This window comes from Myotis daubentonii, chromosome 10 (assembly GCF_963259705.1).
Source record: "Myotis daubentonii chromosome 10, mMyoDau2.1, whole genome shotgun sequence".
NCBI lineage: Eukaryota > Metazoa > Chordata > Mammalia > Chiroptera > Vespertilionidae > Myotis > Myotis daubentonii.
This window is the reverse complement of record NC_081849.1, coordinates 32,111,493-32,132,755: the sequence shown is the minus strand read 5'-3', so window position 1 is coordinate 32,132,755 and position 21,263 is coordinate 32,111,493. Positions and strand designations below refer to the sequence as shown.

The window sequence follows — 21,263 nt, the reverse complement described above, 5'->3', positions numbered from 1 at the left end:
ATCGAAGAAACCCTGTACTCATTAGAAGTCACTCATATTCTCCCTTCCCCTCCAGCTCCTGGCAACTACAGATTTACATTATATCTGTATGGATTTGCCTGGATATATATATTTTTAAATATATGTACATATATATGTGTGTGTGTGTATATATATGTGTGTGTGTGTGTATGTGTGTGTGTATATATCAATAATATCAATAATATATATAATAAATATATAATATATAATAATATATATACTAAATCAATAATATATGCCGAAACCGGTTTGGCTCAGTGGATAGAGCGTCGGCCTGCAGACTGAAGGGTCCCGGGTTCGATTCCGGTCAAGGGCATGTACCTGGGTTGCGGGCACGTCCCCACTGGGAGATGTGCAGGAGGCGGCTGATCGATGTTTCTCTCTCATCAATGTTTCTGACTCTGTCTCTCTCCCTTCCTCTCTGTGAAAAATCAATAAAATATATTTAAAAAAATATATATATATATTATTGACATATATATATATTATTGATTTCAGATAGGAAGAGAGAGGAAGAGAGAGATAGAAACATCAGTGATGAGAGAGAATCATCCATCAGCTGCCTCTTGCATGCCTTACACCTGGATCAAACCCGCAACCTGGGCATGTGCGCTTGACTGGAATCAAACCCGGGACCCTTCAGTCCACAGGCTAACTGTCTATCCATTCAGCCAAACTGGCTAGGGCCATGGTCGGCAAACCGCGGCTCATGAGCCACATGCGGCTCTTTGGCCCCTTGAGTGTGGCTCTTCCACAAAATACCACATGCGGGCTTGCATGTACAGTGCGATTGAAACTTCGTGGCCCATGCGCATAAGTCAGTATTTTGTGGAAGAGCCACGCTCAAGGGGCCAAAGAGCCGCATGTGGCTCGCGAGCCGCGGTTTGCCGAGCTGCAGTTTGCCGACCACTGGGCTAGGGCATCTGGATATTTCAAAGAAATGGAATCATACAATATGTGGGGTGTTGTTTGATTTTGTTATTGAGTTGCAAGGGTTTCTCATAGGCTTCTCTTTCTGCAGCCCTTATATCTACACTCAGTGTTCCATGGGACAAATAGCAAGGTTGCTGTGCACAAGCAAGGCACTGAGGGAATGCCTGCTGGGGTGGATCCCAATAACTCTCATTGCCATTGCCTGAGTGTCTTCCTTGCTTCTTGTTACATTGAACCTTGAGTTTGTGAAGCCATCTGACCCTTCCCACTTCTGCAGTAGCTCTCCTCTGCTTACTTTGCATGTGTTTTTCTCTTTCCTTTTTCTCTCAGTTTGATTCTGTCTGTTTCATATTTTTAGGAATTCTTCAATAAATCTGGTCTTTTGATGGAATGGTTTATTGTTTTCTAGTGCTTTGGGATTTATCCTGTCTGTGGCCTATCATTTCAAGGGCTGTAGAGAGAAAGGGGATGTAGATGTGGGTACTTTGCCAAATTGATTTGGTTTCTGTGTCTCACCTTCTAGAAGGCCTAGACTCCATAATGACACAATGAGGTGGGGAATGTTTGAAGTATGGAAGGAAACTGAGAAAGGAGACAGGAAGACCAGGGCAGATGTGGCAGAGAAGGGGTCTCATGCCTTCATCACTGAACTGGGACTCAACTCTTGCCAGCCATTGTAGCTGTGGTGGCCTATATGGCACCCTCCTTTCCTTGTGCTTTTTTAAAAAAGTCTTTATTGTTGAAAGTATTACAGATACCACCTTTTTTCCTATTGCCCCCTTCTGGCCAGCACCCTCTTTTTGTGCCTTCTGACTTGTGAGCAGTGGGGGCTCCATGCTCAGCTCAGATTAAGACCCAAAGGCTTGAACTTGCTGTTTGACCACAGTGCCTTCCCTTGGCCCTCATGTCCTTCTCAATGAAGGATCAGCCTGGAAGGCAGTGGGTGGTGCACCTGGAGGTGCCTTCTTTAGGGAGGACCTTTCTTCAGGCTATCCAGGATTCACCTGTGCTTGGGTTTATAGATGCAGTAACTGAACACTTACCGAGGATCATTTCCCTTAATGCCTCTCAGGAGGAAACAGGAAATCTTATCTATATAATAAAGAGCCAGGGTCATAGCGACCAATTACGATGGAAGGTTTGACCAGACTGGAAGTCAGTGCTGGGTTGCCGTGGTGTAAATATGTGATGTGCAGAATGGTCTTAGGCCAGTGATGGCAAACCTTTTGAGCTCGGCGTGTCAGCATTTTGAAAAAACCTAACTTAACTCTGGTGCCGTGTCACATATAGAAATTTTTTGATATTTGCAACCATAGTAAAACAAAGATTTATATTTTTGATATTTATTTTATATATTTAAATGCCATTTAACAAAGAAAAAAATCAACCAAAAAAAATGAGTTCGCGTGTCACCTCTGAAACGCGTGTCATAGGTTTTCCATTACTGGCCTAGGGGGCTGAAGATCAGGCCTGGAGAGAGGCAGGGTCTGATCCATAGCCTCTGTGGCAGCTGTTGATCAGAACTTGCCTCTCTTTCTCTCCCGGCCTGGCCAACAGCCTTGCCTCCATTTCTCTCCAGGCCTACACCAGGACTGCTGATCAGCCCCGCCTTTCTGATCAGGCCCCATTGATAGGCCCAGAGATGCTGACTGGCATAGAAACTGACCAATTAGAACCAAATCTGGGTGAATGTAAGGAGCCAATGGCTGCCTAGGAGGTAGAGCTTTTGACGCTGACTGGCATAGAAACTGACCAGTCAGACTCAAATTGGCCAGCAGAGAAGGGCAATTGGGGGCGAGATCAAGCCTGCAGGGGAGGGCAGTTAGGGTGATCAGGCAGGCAGAGGCAGTTAGGGGTGATCAGGCCAGCAGGGGAGAGCAGTTAGGGGCGAGATCAGGCAGCAGGGGAGGGCAGTTGGGGGTGAGATCAGGCTGGCAAGGGAGGGTAGTTAGGGATCAGCTAGGCAGAGGTAGTTGGGGGCTTGATCAGGCCAGCAGGGGAGAGCAGTTGGGGGCTCGATCAGGCCGGCAGGGGAGGGCAGTTGGGGGCGATCAGGCAGGCAGGCAGAGGCAGTTAGGGGCAATCAGGCAGGCAGGCTGAGAGGTTAGGGATGATTAGGCAGGCAGGCAGGTGAGTGGTTAGGAGCCAGCGGTCCCAGATTGTGAGAGGGGTGTCTGACTGCCGGTGTAGGCCCGATGCCCAGTGGTCAGACATCCCCCGAGGGGTCCCCGATTGGAGTGGGTGCAGCTGGGCTGAGGGAACCCCCCCTCTGTGCATGAAATTTGTGCACTGGGCCTCTAGTTTTGTCATAACTCTGGACCAAAGTTATGACCTCATCTATTCAGGCTGAGTCCTTCATTATCACTCTTGTACATATCCCTAGTCAGGAGTCTTAGAGGTTCTAACTTTGGACAAGTTAGGATGTCCTGAGATCCCCCAGTTGGCTGTGTCCAGCCTTGCTGATCTCAGAGGAGATTCCCTTGACTGGGGTCATCCTTTTGTTCTCTGTCCTTTCAGCCAGGTGCTCTCTTCCACCCAGTTGGCCTGGCCCTAGGCCTGGCCTTTGACAAGCCCAGGCAGCCTCCTACCTTCCCTCATTGTCCTCCCCACACCACCACATCTTTTGTAGAATCTTTGAGAAAGAAGTGGTATTGAGACTTACCTGAAACAATGCTTATAATTTTATTATTTTCAAGTGTCAAATTAGCCAAGCTTCATTGTTGTTATTTTGAAAGATGAATTAAAAATGTGCAAAGGACAGTCATTAAGAAATGTCTCCCTCACACCTTTTACCCAGTATACAGATTACCCCCAGAAACAGTCATTATTACCAATTCCTTTAATATCCTTTCACAAAGATTTTATACATGAACAAGTGTATATGTCTAATCTGTTTTCTTCTTACACAGGCATGCTATGCACACTGTGATATCTTTTTTCACTTCATTAGACATTTAATTTTTTTGAATATATAATATGTGATTTGGTCCAAAATTTAAAAGGTACAAAAAACAACAGAAATCTCCCCTTATAACTGTCCTGGCCATCCAGTTCCCCCGGCAAGGAATAATGTGCACAGATGTGTATTTAGACAAAATATCTCTAATTTTTTTTTTTTTTTTTACCCCAAAAGAGTCATTCTTTTTTTTTTTTTTTTTAAAAATACTTTATTGTTGAAAGTATTACATCGGTCCTCCTTTCCCCCCATTAACCTCTTCCAGCCCGCTCCCATTCCCCGCCTCCCCCGAGGCCCTCACTACCCCATTGTCTGTGTCCATGGGTTATGCATATATACATATAAGTTCATTGGTTGATCTCTTCCTACCCAACCTCCCCTGCCTTCCCTCTGAGGTTCAACAGTCTGTTCATGCTTCTGTGACTTCTGGGTCTATTTTTTTGAAAAAAAAAAAAAATTTTTTTTTATTGATTTCAGAGAGGGAGAGAGAGATGGAAACATTAATGATGAGAGAGAATCATTGATTGGCTGACTCCTGCATGCCCTCTACTGGGATTAAGCCCACAACCTGGGCATGTGCCCTTGACTGGAATCGAACCCAGGAACCTTCAATCTGCAGGCCGACGCTCTCAAGGGGCCAAAGAGCTGTATGTGGCTCGCGAGCCGCAGTTTGCCAACCACTGATAGACGAAACAAGTATACAAGACGAGTGTGGATGGGAGAGTTGGAAGGGGTCGACCTCAGTGAACGTACCTCAATCAGATTGAGGACGTTTTTAGCAAAGGCCAGCTTAGGAGTACCCTAATTAAGTTAATAACAATGTACCTACCTATGTAATTTAAGTTTAAAAAATTTGGCTCTCAAAAGAAATTTCAATCGTTGTACTGATGATATTTGGCTCTGTTGACTAATGAGTTTGCCAACCACTGACCTAGGCCATTTATTATGTGTATATCTGCAGGGGCAGAGCAGTGTATAAAGACCTTTAGGGGTGTGTGTGTGTGTGTGTGTGTGTGTGTGTGTGTGTGTGTCCAGAAAGATCAGTGTGTGTTAGAACCATGCTTCTGACCCACTTGCAATCAAACATGTCTGGGGTTGGGATGGTAAAGATAAAGCTGGCTCCGTTTTTGGCATGTACACTACCTGTCCACCTGCCACATGAATAGCAGTAACACATAGTCAGAATTTTACCTGCTGGGATGGTGCCTTTGACTTCATGATCAGCTTCTTTACTATCATGAGATGAAATGCATATATAATGTAATCTGCCAACTTATGTCATTTGAAAAATCAGTGTAATGTCCTGTTAAAAAGAGAGATATAAAAAGGAAAATGTATATGATAAAATACATAGTATTTAAATAACTAAATGCTTAGATATGACTGTACTAAAAAAAGACTCCTCCACAAATTTCCAAAGTATTCCTAGGTCAGCATGCAGCACCACACTCATTGATAACCATGGGACTAGGTCATGCTGTCTAATGCCAAATGTCTTTATATTTTCGTTTTAGATAAGTGCAATAGAGTTCATTTCCATTTGCCGTATCGTTGGCAATTCTTGGATGGAGGCAAGTGGAAGGATTTGGACAAAATGGAGCTTATTGAAGAGGCATATAGCAATCCTAATAAAAACAGGTAGGAAATACGACATTTGTATCTGCTTTGTGCCTGGGCTTTTGTGTGTGTTGTGGGAAGTTTAGACACACACAAGCGTTTAGTTTTTAGTTTTGTTTTTTTTCTCCAAATATATTTTTATTGATTTCAGAGAGGAAAGGAGAGGGAGAGAGAGGTAGAAACATCAATGATGAGAGAGAATCACCAATCAGCTGCCTCCTGCATGCCCCACACTGGGAATCGAGCCTGCAACCCGGACTTGGGCCCTGACTGGAAATGGAATCATGACCTCCTGGTTCATAGGTCGACCCTCAACCACTGAGCCACACCAGCTGGGCCAGCAGGATTTAGTTTTGATGGCCTTCACACACTCTCTCACACATACACACTTAGTAAGCAGAATTGGAAGTTAATGTTCATACTGGAGGTTTGGTGCCTCTGTTCTTCCACCTTCCTCGTTTTTCAGGGGAAAGCTGTGGGGGAAGGAAATGGTGGTAACAAGTGAGTTCTGAATTATTTGTTGTTGGTACTGATCACTTACATATATCTTCACTGACTAGTGCAGAAAAGCAAGAGCAATTATTTGTGAAATTTTAGCCTTTGCCTGTGAAGTCATGGCTGACTTGCTGTTTATCCAGCCTTTAACTTTCTTATTTTTCTAAATGTGTCTCAATATTTTCACTTAGTCAATTCAGAGTAAATGGAAACCCTGGGTAGCTTTATTTTCAAATACTTACCATGTCTTGGATTGAACTTGGTAAAATATGTTGTCAAGAAGAGAATTTGCGTTGATTTTTTGAGTGAATAAAATAAATTTGTACTTAGAGTACAATTATGTGCAAATTGCTACTGCAAAGTATGTGAAACAAATTATTCCCTTTAGGAGGATTAAATGGCTCACAAACCACCTGTCTCTCTCTCCCTCTCTTTTATTCTGAAGCAAAATTTACACACAGTGAAGTGCACTGATACTGAGTGTATAGTTCAGTGAGTATGACAAATGCATTCACTTGTGTAGCCAACACTGATTCAGGTATAGATCGTTTTCATCACCCCAGCAAGTTTCCTCTTGTCCCCTTTCAGTTAGTTCCCACCCCCGTAGGCCACTGTTGTTCTGATGACTATCACCATAGATTGCCTGTTCTTGACCTACAGCTAAGTGCAACTATACACTGGACTGTTGTGGCTGGAGTCTTTCTGTCAGCACTCTGTTCTCGAGACTCTTCCAAGATGTCTTGTTCACATGCACACAGGCTTCCTTAGGGCAGTTGTTCAGGGATGAAACTGCTGTAGGGGGGTAGCCTGGGTCCATCCTCAACTCTGCCAGGTGATGCCAAGTTGTTTTTCAAAGGGATTATGCCACTTTCCACTCCTATTAGCAGTCTCTAGTGACATGTCTCCCTAACGTTTGTTAGTGTCTGCATCTGAACTTTTCCTAGTCTGGGGGGTGTAACTGGTTTCTTCGTTTGCATATCCAATGAGTCAAAGTGTATCCCTATATATTTGTTGGCCATTTGTGCTTCCTGTGCTATTAAAATCTCTGTCCTAGTAGTTTGCCTATGTTGGCAGAATTTAGGGGGAGGTTGTGTTGTGTTTTTATTATTTTAGTTTTAGGAATTTAAAAAATTTTAGTTACTAAATGTGTGTTGAAAATGCATTCTTCCTGTCAGGTTATGGTATCTTTTAATGAAGAGAAGTATTTTTCCATCTTTTTTTTTTATTGTTTTATACTTTTCATGTCATAAGAAATCCTTCCTTAACCCAAGACCATAAAGAAATTTTCTTTAGAAAGTATTAAGGTCTGCATTTAATTTCTTCCAGTATGTGTGAAATATGAGTTCAGTTTCTTATGCAGATGAATTACCAGTTTTGCCAAAGGCCACTTGTTATAAATGTATTTAATATAAAAATTTAAAAATTGTGGAAAATATACTTAACATAAAATGTACCATCTTAACCATTTTTAAGTGTACACTTCAGTGGCATTAAGTACATTCACATTGTGTGCAACCATAACCATTAGCCATTTCCAGAAGTTAATTTATTTTTAAATCAATAAAAACTGAGCCAAATTTGGCAGAACATTAACACATTTTATAGCTTATTTTCACATTCAGCTGCCAAATATTACTTTTTAAAAGTAGACCATTTCTTTTCCACCCGTTTTCAATGCCGCCTGTGTTAGATGCCAAGTTAGCAAATACACACCCAAGTCTGTTTCTGGTCTTTTCCGTTCATTGGTCTGTTTGTATCAATACCATGCTGTTTTACCTCATAATGCTTTTTAGTTGCATCTGGTGAGGCAAATCCCCACCTTGATTTTCTTTATATTGTCTTGGTTCTTCTTGGTCTTTTGCTTAGAAATTGGAAAATCTACTCAATTTTCACACAAAAAAACCTCTGTTGTGACTTTTTAAAATTGAAATTGCATTGACTGCTGTCAGTTTGGGGAGAATTGACATCTTTATGATGCTGAGACTTTCATATGTATAATAGCATCCCATTTATTTAAATCTTTAATATAGTTCTATAATTTTCTCCATTAAGGTCTTATATATCTTTTGTTAGACTTTTTTCTTTTGGGATCTGTTAGTTCCTTCACTTAAAAAAATTTTAAAAATATGTATTTTCCCCAGTTTATTTGAGATATAAATGATATACAACACTATTTAAGTTTAAGGTGTACAGCACAATGACTTGACATGTATATATTGCAAAATGGTTACAACAATAAATTTAGTTAGTATCCATCACCTCATATGGTTATAAAATTTTTTTATTTCTTTGTGATGAGAACTTTTAGGATCTATTCTCTTAGCAGTTATTAAATATGCCATACAGCATTGTTAACTGTAGTCATCATGTTATACTTTACATCCCAGTTAAAAAAATTTTAAGTTATGTTTTCTCTCTGCTGATGCATAGAAATGCAACTGACATTTGTATAATCTTATATCCTGCAACTTTCCTAAAATATCTTAACTCAAAAGATCTGTTAATTTATGTGAATTATCTATATAGTTATATATTCTAGTAACTATATGCAGAAATCAACATAATTGGTGAATAATATTTTTATTTCTTTTAAATTCATATACATTTTATTTCTTTTTATTGCCCTATTGTAGTGGCTAGGATAGCCGTGGGCAAACCACGGCCCGTTTGAAATGAATAAAACTATTGAAAAAAAAGACCGTACCCTTTTATGTAATGATGTTTATTTTGAATTTATATTAGTTCACACAAACACTCCATCCATGCTTTTGTTCCGGCCCTCCGGTCCAGTTGAAGAACCCATTGTGGCCCTCGAGTCAAAAGGTTTGCCCACCCCTGGGCTAGGACCTTCTATATCATGCCAAATAGGGGTGGTAATGGCTGAAATATCATTCTTTCCCCCTGATTTTAAAATTAATAACTTTAAATGTTAAAATGGTACTTACTTAACCATCCTATCTAATAAAAGACAAAAAGGATAATTAACCATACCTCCGCTATGCTTCCCATGGGCTAATTAGGGTGATATGCAAATTAACTGCCAACAAAGATGGCGGTTAATTTGCATATGTAGGCACAGTGATGGGAGGCGAGAGGGGAAGGACGGAAGAACAGTGGTCGCTATGGTGATCAGAGGGAGAGAGAGCCAGGTTGCAGGCCGGGTGGCACCCCAGCACCCCAGCACCTGACATGCAAAGGTCGGGGATGAAATGACTTTTCCCAACCACATCTGCAAATATCCTGGGGAAGGCATCAGTGAAGAGTTCACAACAACTCTCTTACTTGGCAAGGAAGAAAACAGTTGGCAACGGAAACAATCAAAGTTAAGGTCCCTCTGAGTAAAAAAGAATATTTCCAACGTAGAGGAGGGAACAGGCAAAAATAATAGGTTCTCATGACTTCCACTGAAGTTTGAGTATATGACAGAGTCAAAACGAACATACAAATTAAGGCAGACAATGGACATTCAAATGACCTGAATCAACTGTCACTGTTTGTCCCAATAGCAGCAATGCTTATGTGATAATATAGTTTAACAAACATACAAAACAAGTCACATGATAAGAGAGGTTCGGCTTCTAAAGTAAATTGAATTTGTTCTTTAAAAATTCTCATGTCGCCGAAACCGGTTTGGCTCAGTGGATAGAGCGTCGGCCTGCGGACTGAAAGGTCCCAGGTTCGATTCCGGTCAAGGGCATGTACCTGGGTTGCAGGCACATCTCCAGTGGGGGATGTGCAGGAAGCAGCTGGTCGATGTTTCTCTCTCATCGATGTTTCTGACTCTCTATCTCTCTCCCTTCCTCTCTGTAAAAAATCAATAAAATATATTTAAAAAAAAAATTCTCATGTCCTCCCCTCTGACTATAATTCTTAATTTTCCAATCAGAAAATTACCCCAGGTGACTCAGTAACATGTAGAACTCCAGTAACCTAACTTATTTAAAAAAAAAAACATCCCAACCATTTTAAAAATATTTAAATTGATATTTTAGGGTTAAAATTACAGAAGATATTTAGATCCAAATATATTTTCTGAATAGAAAATATTTCAGTTTTTGATTTAAAAAAAAAAACATAAAAAAATATATAAGTGACACATTTTCCCAAGGAACTCTGAATTAGTACCTTTCCCTCTTTCTTCAAATTAAGAGAATCTATGGAGTTCCCTATACTGCACAAGTTTTAATGAAAGAAAATAAGACTTTCTAAGAGCATCAAATACATGTTTTCTTATTTAAAAACATATATACTCTTCTCTCTCTCTCTCTCTCACTTTAAAATATATTCTTACTGATTCAGAGAGGAAGGGAGAGGGAGAGAGATAGAAACAGCAATGATGAGAGAGAATCATTGATCAGCTTCCTCCTACACGCCCTGTACTGGGGATCAAGCCCACAACCCGGGCATGTGGCCTGACCTGGAATCAAACTGTGACTTCCTGGTTCATAGGTCCATGCTAAACCACTGAGTCACACTGGCTGGGCTCAATTCTTATTTATAAATTCATTCCAAGGATATACACAGCTTGAAAAGCTTTGGAAGTAGTTTCAAAAAAACTAGCTTTTAAGTAACAAGAAAACAGTTATAGAAGAAAGTTTAAATTAAAAGAAAAAAATTGTTTTTTTTAAAAAAATATATTTTACTGATTTCTTACAGAGAGAAAGGGAGAGAGAGAGAGAGAGAGAGAGAGAGAGAGAGAGAGAGAGAGAGAGTTAGAAACATCGATGAGAGAGAAACATCGATCAGCTGCCTCCTGCACACCCCCCACTGGGGATGTGCGCAACCCAGGTACATGCCCTTGACCAGAATCGAACCTGGGACCTTTCAGTCCACAGGCCGACGCTCTATCCACTGAGCCAAACCGGTTTCGGCGAAAAAAATTGTTTTAATTTATTCAAGAGTGGGAACATCGTCCATGAAAATGTGTACCTTGACTGTGGATGGCTGGGTGGCCTTTTCACACCTTAGGAATTCAAATGCTTTTTACAATGAAAAGAAAGAGAGTTTCATCATTTCTCTCCCAGGGTAGATGTCTGTCAATAGAAGGTGGACATCAATAAAAGGAGGGGCTTGCACAATGAATCCAGAAAGTCAGCAATCTATGAATAACCCAGAACTGAGCATTTATCTCCTCTGCCACACACCCTCCCTCACAGCCAGTGAGCAAGATAATTACTCTCAAGTCAAGCTAAGTGCCCCCAGTCACAGTGGCCCAATGCTGACATAGAAAGCCTACAAATAATTCTCACTCTGGCATAAAAGTGACAACTTTCTTGGAAGAAAAACAGATACTGTAAATTTCTCAAAGTCTTCCTGAAACATTTTTTAAAGTAATTTTTACTTCTTTAGAAAAAATGCATACATGGCAAACCATCTGTAATAAAAGGCCCATTCTATAAAATTTTACCTGGTCCTACTCATATCTGCAATCATAATCATATTTACAGACAAATATATCTATACTAATAAAAGAGTAATATGCTAATTAGACTAGGAGACCTTCCAGGAGACCTTTCAGATTTTCTTCTGGACAAGCCATGGTGTCGGGGCTGAGGTAGAGGTGGTTAGAGGACAAGAGGGTAGGGCAGTTGTGGGTGATCAGGCTGGTGGGGGGCGGGGCTGTTGGGGGTAAGCAGACCAGCAGGGGGACAGTTGTGGATGAGCAGGCCAGTGGGGAGGGGAGGTAGGGGCGAGCAGATCAGCAGGGGGGGCCAGTTTGGGGTGATCAGGCTGGCGGGGGGGCATTTGGGGGCAAGCAGGCCGGCAGCGGCGGGGGGGGGGCAGTTGGGGGTGAGCAGGCCGGTAGGCAGAGTGGTTAGAGGCAATCAGGCAGACAGGCAGGCAGGTGAGCGGTTAGGAGCCAGCAGTCCCGGATTGCGAGAGGGATGTCCAACTGCTGGTTTAGGCCCGATCCCTGTAAACTGGCAGTAGGACATCCTTTGAGGGGTCCCAAATTGGAGAGGATGCAGGCCAGGCTGAGGAACACACCCTCCCCTGTGCACGAATTTCGTGCACCGGGCCACTAGTCTATGTAATAAAAGCCTAAGTGACCATTATGGTGGAATGCAGAACGATTGGTCGCTGTGATACGCAATGCAGGAGCTGCCCCCTGGTGGTCAGTGCGCTCCCACAGCGGGGAGTGCTGCTTAGCCAGAAGCCAGGCTCACAGCTGGTGAGCGCAGCTGAGGTGGTGGGAGCCTCTCCTGCCCCCATGGCAGCTAAGGAGCAGCAAGCTGAGTGGTAAGGAGCGAGGGATCCCGGATTGTGAGAGGGATGTCCCACTGCCAGCTTAGGCCCAATCCCCCCCCCCCCCCCCCCCGACTGCCAGTTTAGGCCCGATCCCCAGGGGGATCGGGTTGAAGCCGGCAGGCGGACATCCCCCGAGTGGTCCCAGACTGTGACAAGGTGCAGGCCGGGCTGAGGGACCCCCCCCCCCACTTTGTCCCCAGTGCATGAATTTTGTGCACCGGGCCTCTAGTGAATATATGTTTGGAACTTTTGGCTTTGTTAAGGAATTCTAATGTTATTCTTAGTATGCTAGCAGTTGTTTTTTTAATTGTATATGGAAATTGAATTTTATTGAGCGCTGCTTCTGCATTAATTAGGAGCCCATGTCTCCTTAATGAAGTGAATTATATTAATTTTTTAATGTTAAGCTACCACATTCCTGGACTTAAGTCATATTTAGTCAGGATACACATGCTGACACACTCAGACTCTTTCACATAGTGCTGAATTTGGGTTGCAGGTACTTAGTTAAAGATTTTTGCATTTATGTTTGGTAAGATTGGTTTGTACTTGTTTCATATTATTTTTGCCTAGTTTATTTTATTTTTATTGATTTCAGAGAGGGAGAGAGAGAGATAGAAAGAGAATTGGCTTCCTCTTGGACACTCCCCACTCGGGACCGAGCCCACAACCTGGGCATGTGCCCTTGACTGGAATTGAACCTGGGACCCTTCAGTCCACAAGCCAACACTATTCACTGAGCCACACCAGCTAGGGCATCTTTGCCTAGTTTTTTTATCTTAAGTTCATAGCCTTCTAAAAATGGGATTGGGATGGCTCCTTTTCCGTTCTTTGAAAAAAATTGATATAAAATTAGAATTCTTAATAATTGATCATAAGAATGTCTAAGCCTAATGTTTAATTTGTGGGAAGACTTTAAACTACTGACCCAATTTCTGATAATTGTTATAGGGCCAGTCAGGTTTTCTATTTTTCTGTGAGTCAATTTTGGTAACTTTATTTCCAGGAGTTTGTTCATTTATTTATTTTCAAAGTAATTGCCATAAAGTTGCTTGTGCCTATGGCATCTTTAATTTTTATCCCTTTTACATTTCTTTTTTTAATTTTGTTTTGTTAAACCTCATCTGAGGATATTTTTTCCATTGCTTTTCAGAGACAGTGGGAAGGGACAGAGAGAGGGAGAAAGAGAGAGAGAGAGACATCGATGTGAGACACATGGACTGGTTGCCTCATGCATGCACCCTGACTAAGGACCCACAATCTGGGTATGTGCCCTGACCGAGAATCGAACCCGTCACCAACTGAGCCACACTTGCCAGGGCCCTTTTACATTTCTAATATGTCCCCCTTCTTTTTTTCTTGATCTATCTAACAGATTTATTAATTTTCTAATATTTTTCTTTTTTAAAAGAACCAACTTTTGTCCTTTCTTGATCTCATATATTAGGTGACCCATGCATGGTTTATTTCTTAAGTATATTTTCAAAATGTGTTTATTTAATTTTAAATGATTTGCATTGTGGTCAGAAAGTAAAGAGCATATAATAATAAGCTCCTTGAATTTTATTGTGACTAGCTTTATGAGTGTAGCACAGGGTCAGTTTTAGTAAAAGTCCTATGTATGCAAAAAGTTTTTTTTGATACAGTTTAGATGAAGTATATTAATTATGTGGTTCAAATCTTCTATATCCTTATTGATTTTTTTGCTGCTTTAATCAGTTACCCTCAGAGATATGTTAACATTATAAATTTGTCAGTTTCTCCTTGTAATTCCATCAATTTTTGTTTCATGTATTTAAAAAGTCCTTTAAAGCATATATAAGTTTAGCATTTATATCTTCTTAGTAATTTCAGCCTGTTAATGTAAAGTGAATGATTTTTATTTCTACTAATGATTTTTTTAAAAATTTATCTTTATTGTTGAAAGTATTATAGATGTCCCCCCATTCTCCCCCCATGACCTCCTCCATCCTGCACCTGCCCCTTCTAGGCCTTCACTACACTATTGTCTGTGTCCATGGGCTATACATATATGCATTTAAGTTCCCTGGTTAATTCCCCCCCCCCCATAATGATTTTTGCTTTAGATTTGTCTTGTTTGATATTAATATAATGATGCCAACTGCTTTTAGTTACTGTTTACTATTCTTTACTTTCAAGCTTTTTTGTCCTTATATTTTAGATATTTTTCCTGTAAACATCTTAGAACTTTTTTTTTCAGTTTGACAATGTTTTTGTTTTTTTTTAATATATTTTATTGATTTTTTACAGGTAGGAAGGGAGAGGGATAGAGAATTAGAAACATCGATGAGAGAGAAACATCGATCAGCTGCCTCCTGCACACCCGCTACTGGGGATGTGCCCACAACCAAGGTACATGCCCTTGACCGGAATCGAATCTGGGACCTTTCAGTCCACAGGCCGACGCTCTGTCCACTGAGCCAAACCGGTTACGGCTTGACAATGTTTTTTAATTAAAAGTTAGTTTACTTACATTTATTGTGATTACCTGTACATTTGAATTAATTTTCACTGTCCATCTTGATTTTTTTGCTATTTGACCTGCTTTTTCTGTATTTCTTTTCTCTCTTTTTGGTCTTCTTTAAGATTTTTTTTCTCCTCATTTAATTTTTTTTCTTATCTACTAGCATATACTGAATATCTGTTCTTTTACTGGTTACTCTAGAAATCTAAACAGGTTCATTAACTTATAGCAAACTTTAGTTTAACAATTCAAACTAATGTATACTTTTAATCATTCTCTTGAATTATAAAAGAAACTTGAACATTTGAATTCTGAGGTAGTTCCATTCAAACTTATTTACTACGTATATGAATTTGGGCAAATTACTTAACCTTCCTGTGTCTCAGTTTCCCCATATGTCAAGTTGATAAAATAGTTCCTACATCAAAGGGTTATTTTAAGAATTAAGTGTTAATATATATAAAACACTCAGGAAAGTGCTAAGCATGTAACATGTGCTATATACATGTTGCCTCTATTCTTTTTTTTATTTTCCAGAAATTGGAAATTAGCATAATTTTACACTGTTAATATTTGCTTCAACTTACACATTTATCATTTTGTTTTGTGCTCAACATTCCTTTGCCATATATTTCCTCTTGGATTATTTTCCTTTTTAAGTTCATCTCCTAGAAGTTGCCTTAGTAAGAGTATAGTGGCAAATGTGTTGTTTGTTTGGAAGTATCTTTATTTCATCCTCATTTTTGAAAGATCATTTTATTGGGTATTTTCTTTGAATTCCTCAAAGATTATCCCATTGTTTTCTGGCTTCCATTGGTTCAATTTAGAAGTTAGCTATAAGTCTAAATATAGGTATAATAGTTTCCTAGGACTGCCTTAGCAGTTTACCGTGTGGTGACGTAAAACAACAGAAATTTATTCTATCACAGCTTTGGAGGCTAGAAGTTAGAAATTAAGGTGTCATCCCACTTCTAGGAATATATCCCAAGAAACCAGAAACACCAATCAGAAAGGATATATGCACCCCTATGTTCATAGCAGCACAATTCACCATAGCTAAGATCTGGAAACAGCCTAAGTGCCCATCAGTAGATGAATGGATTAGAAAACTGTGGTACATCTACACGATGGAATACTATGCTGCTGTAAAAAGGAAGGAACTCTTACCATTTGCAACGTCATGGATGGAACTGGAGAGCATTATGCTAAGTGAAATAAGCCAGTCAATAAAGGAAAAATACCACATGATCTCACTCATTCATGGACAATAGAGACCATTATAAACTTTTGAACAATAATAGATACAGAGGCAGAGCTGCCTCAAACAGATTGTCAAACTGCACGGGGAAGGCCGGGGAGGGTTGGGGGGCAGGAGGTAGGGGGTAAGAGATCAACTAAAGGACTTGTATGCATGCATATAAGCATAACCAATGGACATAAGACACTGGGTGATAGGGGAGGCTAGGGGACTGTCTAGGGCCGGGGAATAAAATGGATACATATGTAATAACCTTTGTAATACTTTAAGCAATAAAAAAAAAAAAAAAAAAGAAATTAAGGTGTCAACAGGGCCACACTCACACAATAAACACTCATTATATGTTAACTATTGTTATTTTGGCTTCTAAGGATTTCCCTTTCTTACCAACTAAGCAGTGCATTAAAATTTTTTTACAGCAGCATTTTCTGTGTTGTGAAAAGAATGTCATGATAATGAGTTTGATTTTATTTTTGCATGGCAAAACCGATCTTAAAAAGCAGTCCTCCCCTCCCCACTTGGAAATACTTTTTTTTTTTAATGTGCATGTTAAATGTACTAGTATGTTCACACCTAGCATCCGAGTGTCTCTAAGACCATGGATGGAAGTTGAGGGGCTTATGTTCATCTGATTGGTGGAATTTTAAGTATATCCCTTGTATTCTTTTGCAGGATCTTATGTGCTGACTTGGTCAGTATCTTTCGCTCTGATTATCTGAACTTTGAGTCTATGAAGTTTGGCACTGCCCGGGCTCGCCGCCTCTCCACACCGTCTTCTGTCACCAAACCTCCACACTTCATTCTCACCACCGAGTGGATTTGGTACTGGACTGATGACTTTGGTTCTTGGCAGGAATATGGAAAACAAGTAAGTGTAATAGAAAGCGGGCAAATGTTTCCTCCTTAGGGCTATATAGACAAGCCCTTCTAAGCACAGGCATAAGGATTGTTCTTCAGGTTAGTGAAAAAGCCAGAGATCTCCAGATCTCCTGACTCACCCTGTTTCTGGGGTGGGGGGAAGAGAGGGTAAGAAGGGGATTTCGGCAAAACTAGCTAATTTGAAGTTCATTTGTCTGAGGGTTTATCTTTGAACGATTCAATATCTGTTGGTTCACAAGATCAGAATGAGTAAAAGTTGTAGTGAGATCACGTTTCTTCATTGGTTTTGTTAAACGGGGGTAGAAAGATGCTTCTCTTACTGTTAAACAGGTAACTCTGGAGCGAGTGCACGTGTGTATTGGAGTGTATGTATGATAAAGATTACATATGCAGGATAAAGTTTAAGGCTTTTCAAAGCTGGCTTTTCACCTTACTTGTAGCAGCAACTTTATAGAAGGTGGGCAAGAGTAAGAAAATGGATTTATTTCAGATACTGATTTGGAATATGGATCAAATAACTGCTGTTGTCAATTATTTGAAGATGTTCATGGATGGATTAGATTAAAGGCAGGCCCTTGGTCACCTTAGAGGTCCAAAGTATAGGAAGGTCACCATTTCTGTAGGGAAAGCTTCTCCGAAATAGAAATTGGGGTGTGTGGCCCAATGGACATTTGCACTTTTTTGGGTTGTAAGAAGCTATGCTCAAGCTCTGGTTTCTTATTCTCAGATGTACTTAGAAGATCTTCTGGAAATATTATAATGTGAGCATTATAAGGTTAGGAAGCTTTGTCTCTCTCTTGCCACTGATGTGCCCTTGTGCCAAAGATGATGCCTGCAGGTCCTTGGGAAAAGGTTTGGGCCAGTTGAGGAAAGAGATATTGTTGCATTAGGCCCATTGGTCAGTTGGAGTTGTTCACTCTCACTGGTGACCTCATGACTTGAGTCTCATTCTTCACCTCCATTTTTTCCAGTGATAGCCTGTCCTCATTGGCTGTTCTATCCATCCTCTTCCCCACTTATCTCCCCATCTCAAGCATCCTGGGATTCCTCTCACCTTTCCCGTCATGTGGATTTGTTCAGGGAAGCTCTCTAGCACTGCTCTCAATTTGGTCAGGAGCGGGATGAGAGAGGTCTTGTCTGTATTGAGGAGGGGAAAAGGGTGACAGGTTGGTCTCACTCCAGGAATTGAGTTTATTTGGTGACAACATGGAGGGATGCATGGCAGACAAGAAACACTTAGCAAATGTGATAGCCTTTCACTTTTCGTTTGTCAATTTGTCTCCCTCTGGGGGATAAACTCTCTAGGAGTCTAGTGGGATAACATGGGACCCCATGGGTAACCCTGGAGGAAGTACATTTCTCTGGGTGGCTTCCCAAACTGGGTGTCACTTTGGGGACTAGAGGCCTTTCTCCTTCAGACAACCCACTCTTAGGGTGCTCCCCTTTTCTTTTCTGTGCCACTACTCACTCTCTCTCTCTCTCTCTCTCTCTCTCTCTCTCTCTCTCTCTCTCTCTCCCTCTGTGTGTGTGTGTGTGTGTGACACACTGAGTGGCCAGATTATTATGACCACCCTATCAGTACTTCGTTGGGCCACCTTTTGCCTTCAGTACTGTGGCGATTCTTCTTGGCATTGACTCCACAAGATGTTGAAAGGTGATGCGAGGAATCTGACACCATGCCTGATGAATAGCACTGTCCAGTTCTGTGAGATTTGATGGTTGTGGAACCAGCTGCCTGATGGCTCTTTTAATTTCATCCCACAAATGCTCAATTGGATTGAGATCTGGTGATTGTATGCCGGGAGCCGATCCATGCTTGCTGTTTCAAGGGACCTGGCATATATGGCATACTTTTCTTAATATGTTTGCTCACCTTCTTGGCGCTGTGTTTTAACCAAGGTCACCTCTCCGAGAAAGGTTGAATCCCCAGGTAGGGATTTTCCCCTGAAGTTAGGGAGGGAATAAAACCCCTCAACTAAGTGCCAGGCGGGTAATTAATCCCTTTAACTACGAACAATCATGCTTAAACTACATAATCTTTTCTCCCTGGAATGGAGATAAGAAACGCCCTAACCTTTGTAATAGAGATTGATAGGATTGAATCAACTGGTATAAATACAGTTGTAACAAGACAGAAAAACTCAGAACTTAGAACAGAATTCAGAAGACAGAACCTACAGGGAACCAGGAGATGGAGGAGCTTCGCTGGAGAGAACATGGCAAAGGATCCTGGACTGAACCTGACTACAGAAATTGGCAAGAGAGCCTGACTAGAACCTGGTGACTGAACCTTGGCTGGAGATCCTAAGCAGACCCTCTCTGGAGATCGAGACCAGAACTTGGCTGGAGATCCTGGCTAGGCTGCTGATCAACTGAACGCTGTCTCCGTGTCATTCCTTCTTCGCCGACTCCATCTACGCCTTTGGGAACCCCTGGACCTGCTGGGGTTGGACCCCGGCAATTGTAGGGCCACCTAAGCAAGGTAAAGTCTCCCTCATGTTCTTGAAACCACTCCTGCACAATACGAGCACCGTGGCATGGCGCATTGTCTTGTTGGAAGAAGCCATCTCCATTGGGATACGCCATCAACATGATAGGATAAACTTGATCAGCAACGATACTTAGGTATGTTGTACTATTCAGATGTTGTTCCACATGAATTAAAGGGCCCAAATCATGCCAGGAAAACATGCCTCAAACCATAACACTGATCCCACCAGCTTGAAGGGTTGTACTCATGCATATGGGGTGCATGCTTTCATGCTGTTTCCGCCAAATTCTCACTCTGCCATCTGCATGATGCAACTGGAAATGAGATTCATCGGACCACATGACTTTTTTCCAATGCTTGACTGTCCAATCCTTATGTTCCTGTGCGATTTGGAGGTGTTTTATCTTGGTAACTGCAGACAGCAGAGGTGTTCGAACAGGCCTTCGGCTGTTTTGCTGATACTCACTCCATGGCTCTGAGCGCCAACAATCATCCCACGTGCAAAGGCTGTTAAATCGCGTTGTTTACCCATATCTTCAGAAAAAAATCACTTCTACTGTGGTAAACAACCTGCTTCCCTATTTATAATGGTCTGGCCCTCTAGCAACTTCAGCGGGAAATTATAGCTAATTTGCTTACAAACGTTAGGTGGTCATAATAATCTGGCCACTCAGTGTATATATATAAATAGGTAGGTAGATAGGTAGCTTGCTAGCTAGCTAGATAGGTAGATAGATTTCAGAGAGGAAGGGAGAGATAGAAACATCAATGATAAGAAGAGAGAATCATTGATTGGCTGCCTCCTGCACGCCCCTTCCTGGGGATCGAGCCCGCAACCCAGGCATGTGCCCTTGACTGGAATCGAACCTGGGATCCTTCAGTCCGCAGGCCAACGCTCTGTTCACCGAGCCAAACCAGCTAGTGCTGTGCCACTACTCTTTAATGCAGTGTATTCAGAGTGCATAACCTCTTTAGAACAGTGAGAAAGAATCTCTGGAGATGACTATGTAGGTATGATAGACACACTATGTGCGGGTGGGTACAGATGCATGTGTGTGTGTGTTTGGTGATGGTCCACTGCATGGTCTCAGTTTGTACCATCAGCGGGACTACCTCATGAAGTGACCTGTCCATTCTAGCCCTTCCTTTCCCACACACTTCTGGTGTCACCCATATTTGTATTTATTTCTTGGTTTTCTGCTAATTGCCATTCAAAATAGTTTTCTTGATTCTCAGAAAAACTAGGTTCTTTTATGCCTGAGCTCAGCATGTACCCCCAAATTTTAGGTCCAAATTGCTTCCATCCTATTAATTTCTTAGAGCTGCCATGACAAAGTACCACAAACTTTAGAATACCAGTGATTTATTATCTCACATATCTGGAGGCTGGAAATTGAAATCAGGGTGTCTATAGGGCAGTGATGGTGAACCTTTTGAGCTTGGCGTGTCAGCATTTTGAAAAACCCTAACTTAACTCTGGTGCCATGCCACATATAGAATTTTTTTATATTTGCAGCCATAGTAAAACAAAGACTTATATTTTTGATATTTATTTTATATATTTAAATGCCATTTAACAAAGAAAAATCAACCAAAAAAATGAGTTTGTGTGTCACCTCTGACACGCATGTCATAGGTTCGCCATCACTGCTATAGGGCCATGCTTCCTGTATAACCAGTAGGTAATCCTTTCTTGCCTCTTCCTAGCTTCTTGTGGTTTGCTGGCAGTCTTTGGTGTTCCTTGGCTTGTAGATGCATCACTCCAGTCTGCCTTTGTCATCATATGGTGTTCTCCCTGTGTGTCTTCAGATGGCCATCCTCTTGTAAGAATATCAGTCATGTTGCATTAGGGGCCTATCTTAATTAATTACATCTGCAA

General features: G+C 41.3%; 1 protein-coding gene across 2 annotated transcripts in view; it reads left to right on the top strand.

Annotated features, from left to right (window-relative positions):
- Positions 1 to 21,263, top strand: part of PARP12 (poly(ADP-ribose) polymerase family member 12) — a 55,433-nt gene that overhangs the window by 16,603 nt on the left and 17,567 nt on the right. For both annotated transcript variants that reach the window (XM_059711961.1, XM_059711962.1), the window contains exons 5-6: positions 5,425 to 5,548; positions 16,687 to 16,882. In XM_059711961.1, the coding sequence (XP_059567944.1) occupies positions 5,425 to 5,548; positions 16,687 to 16,882 (320 nt within the window). The remainder of the gene's footprint in view (positions 1 to 5,424; positions 5,549 to 16,686; positions 16,883 to 21,263) is intronic.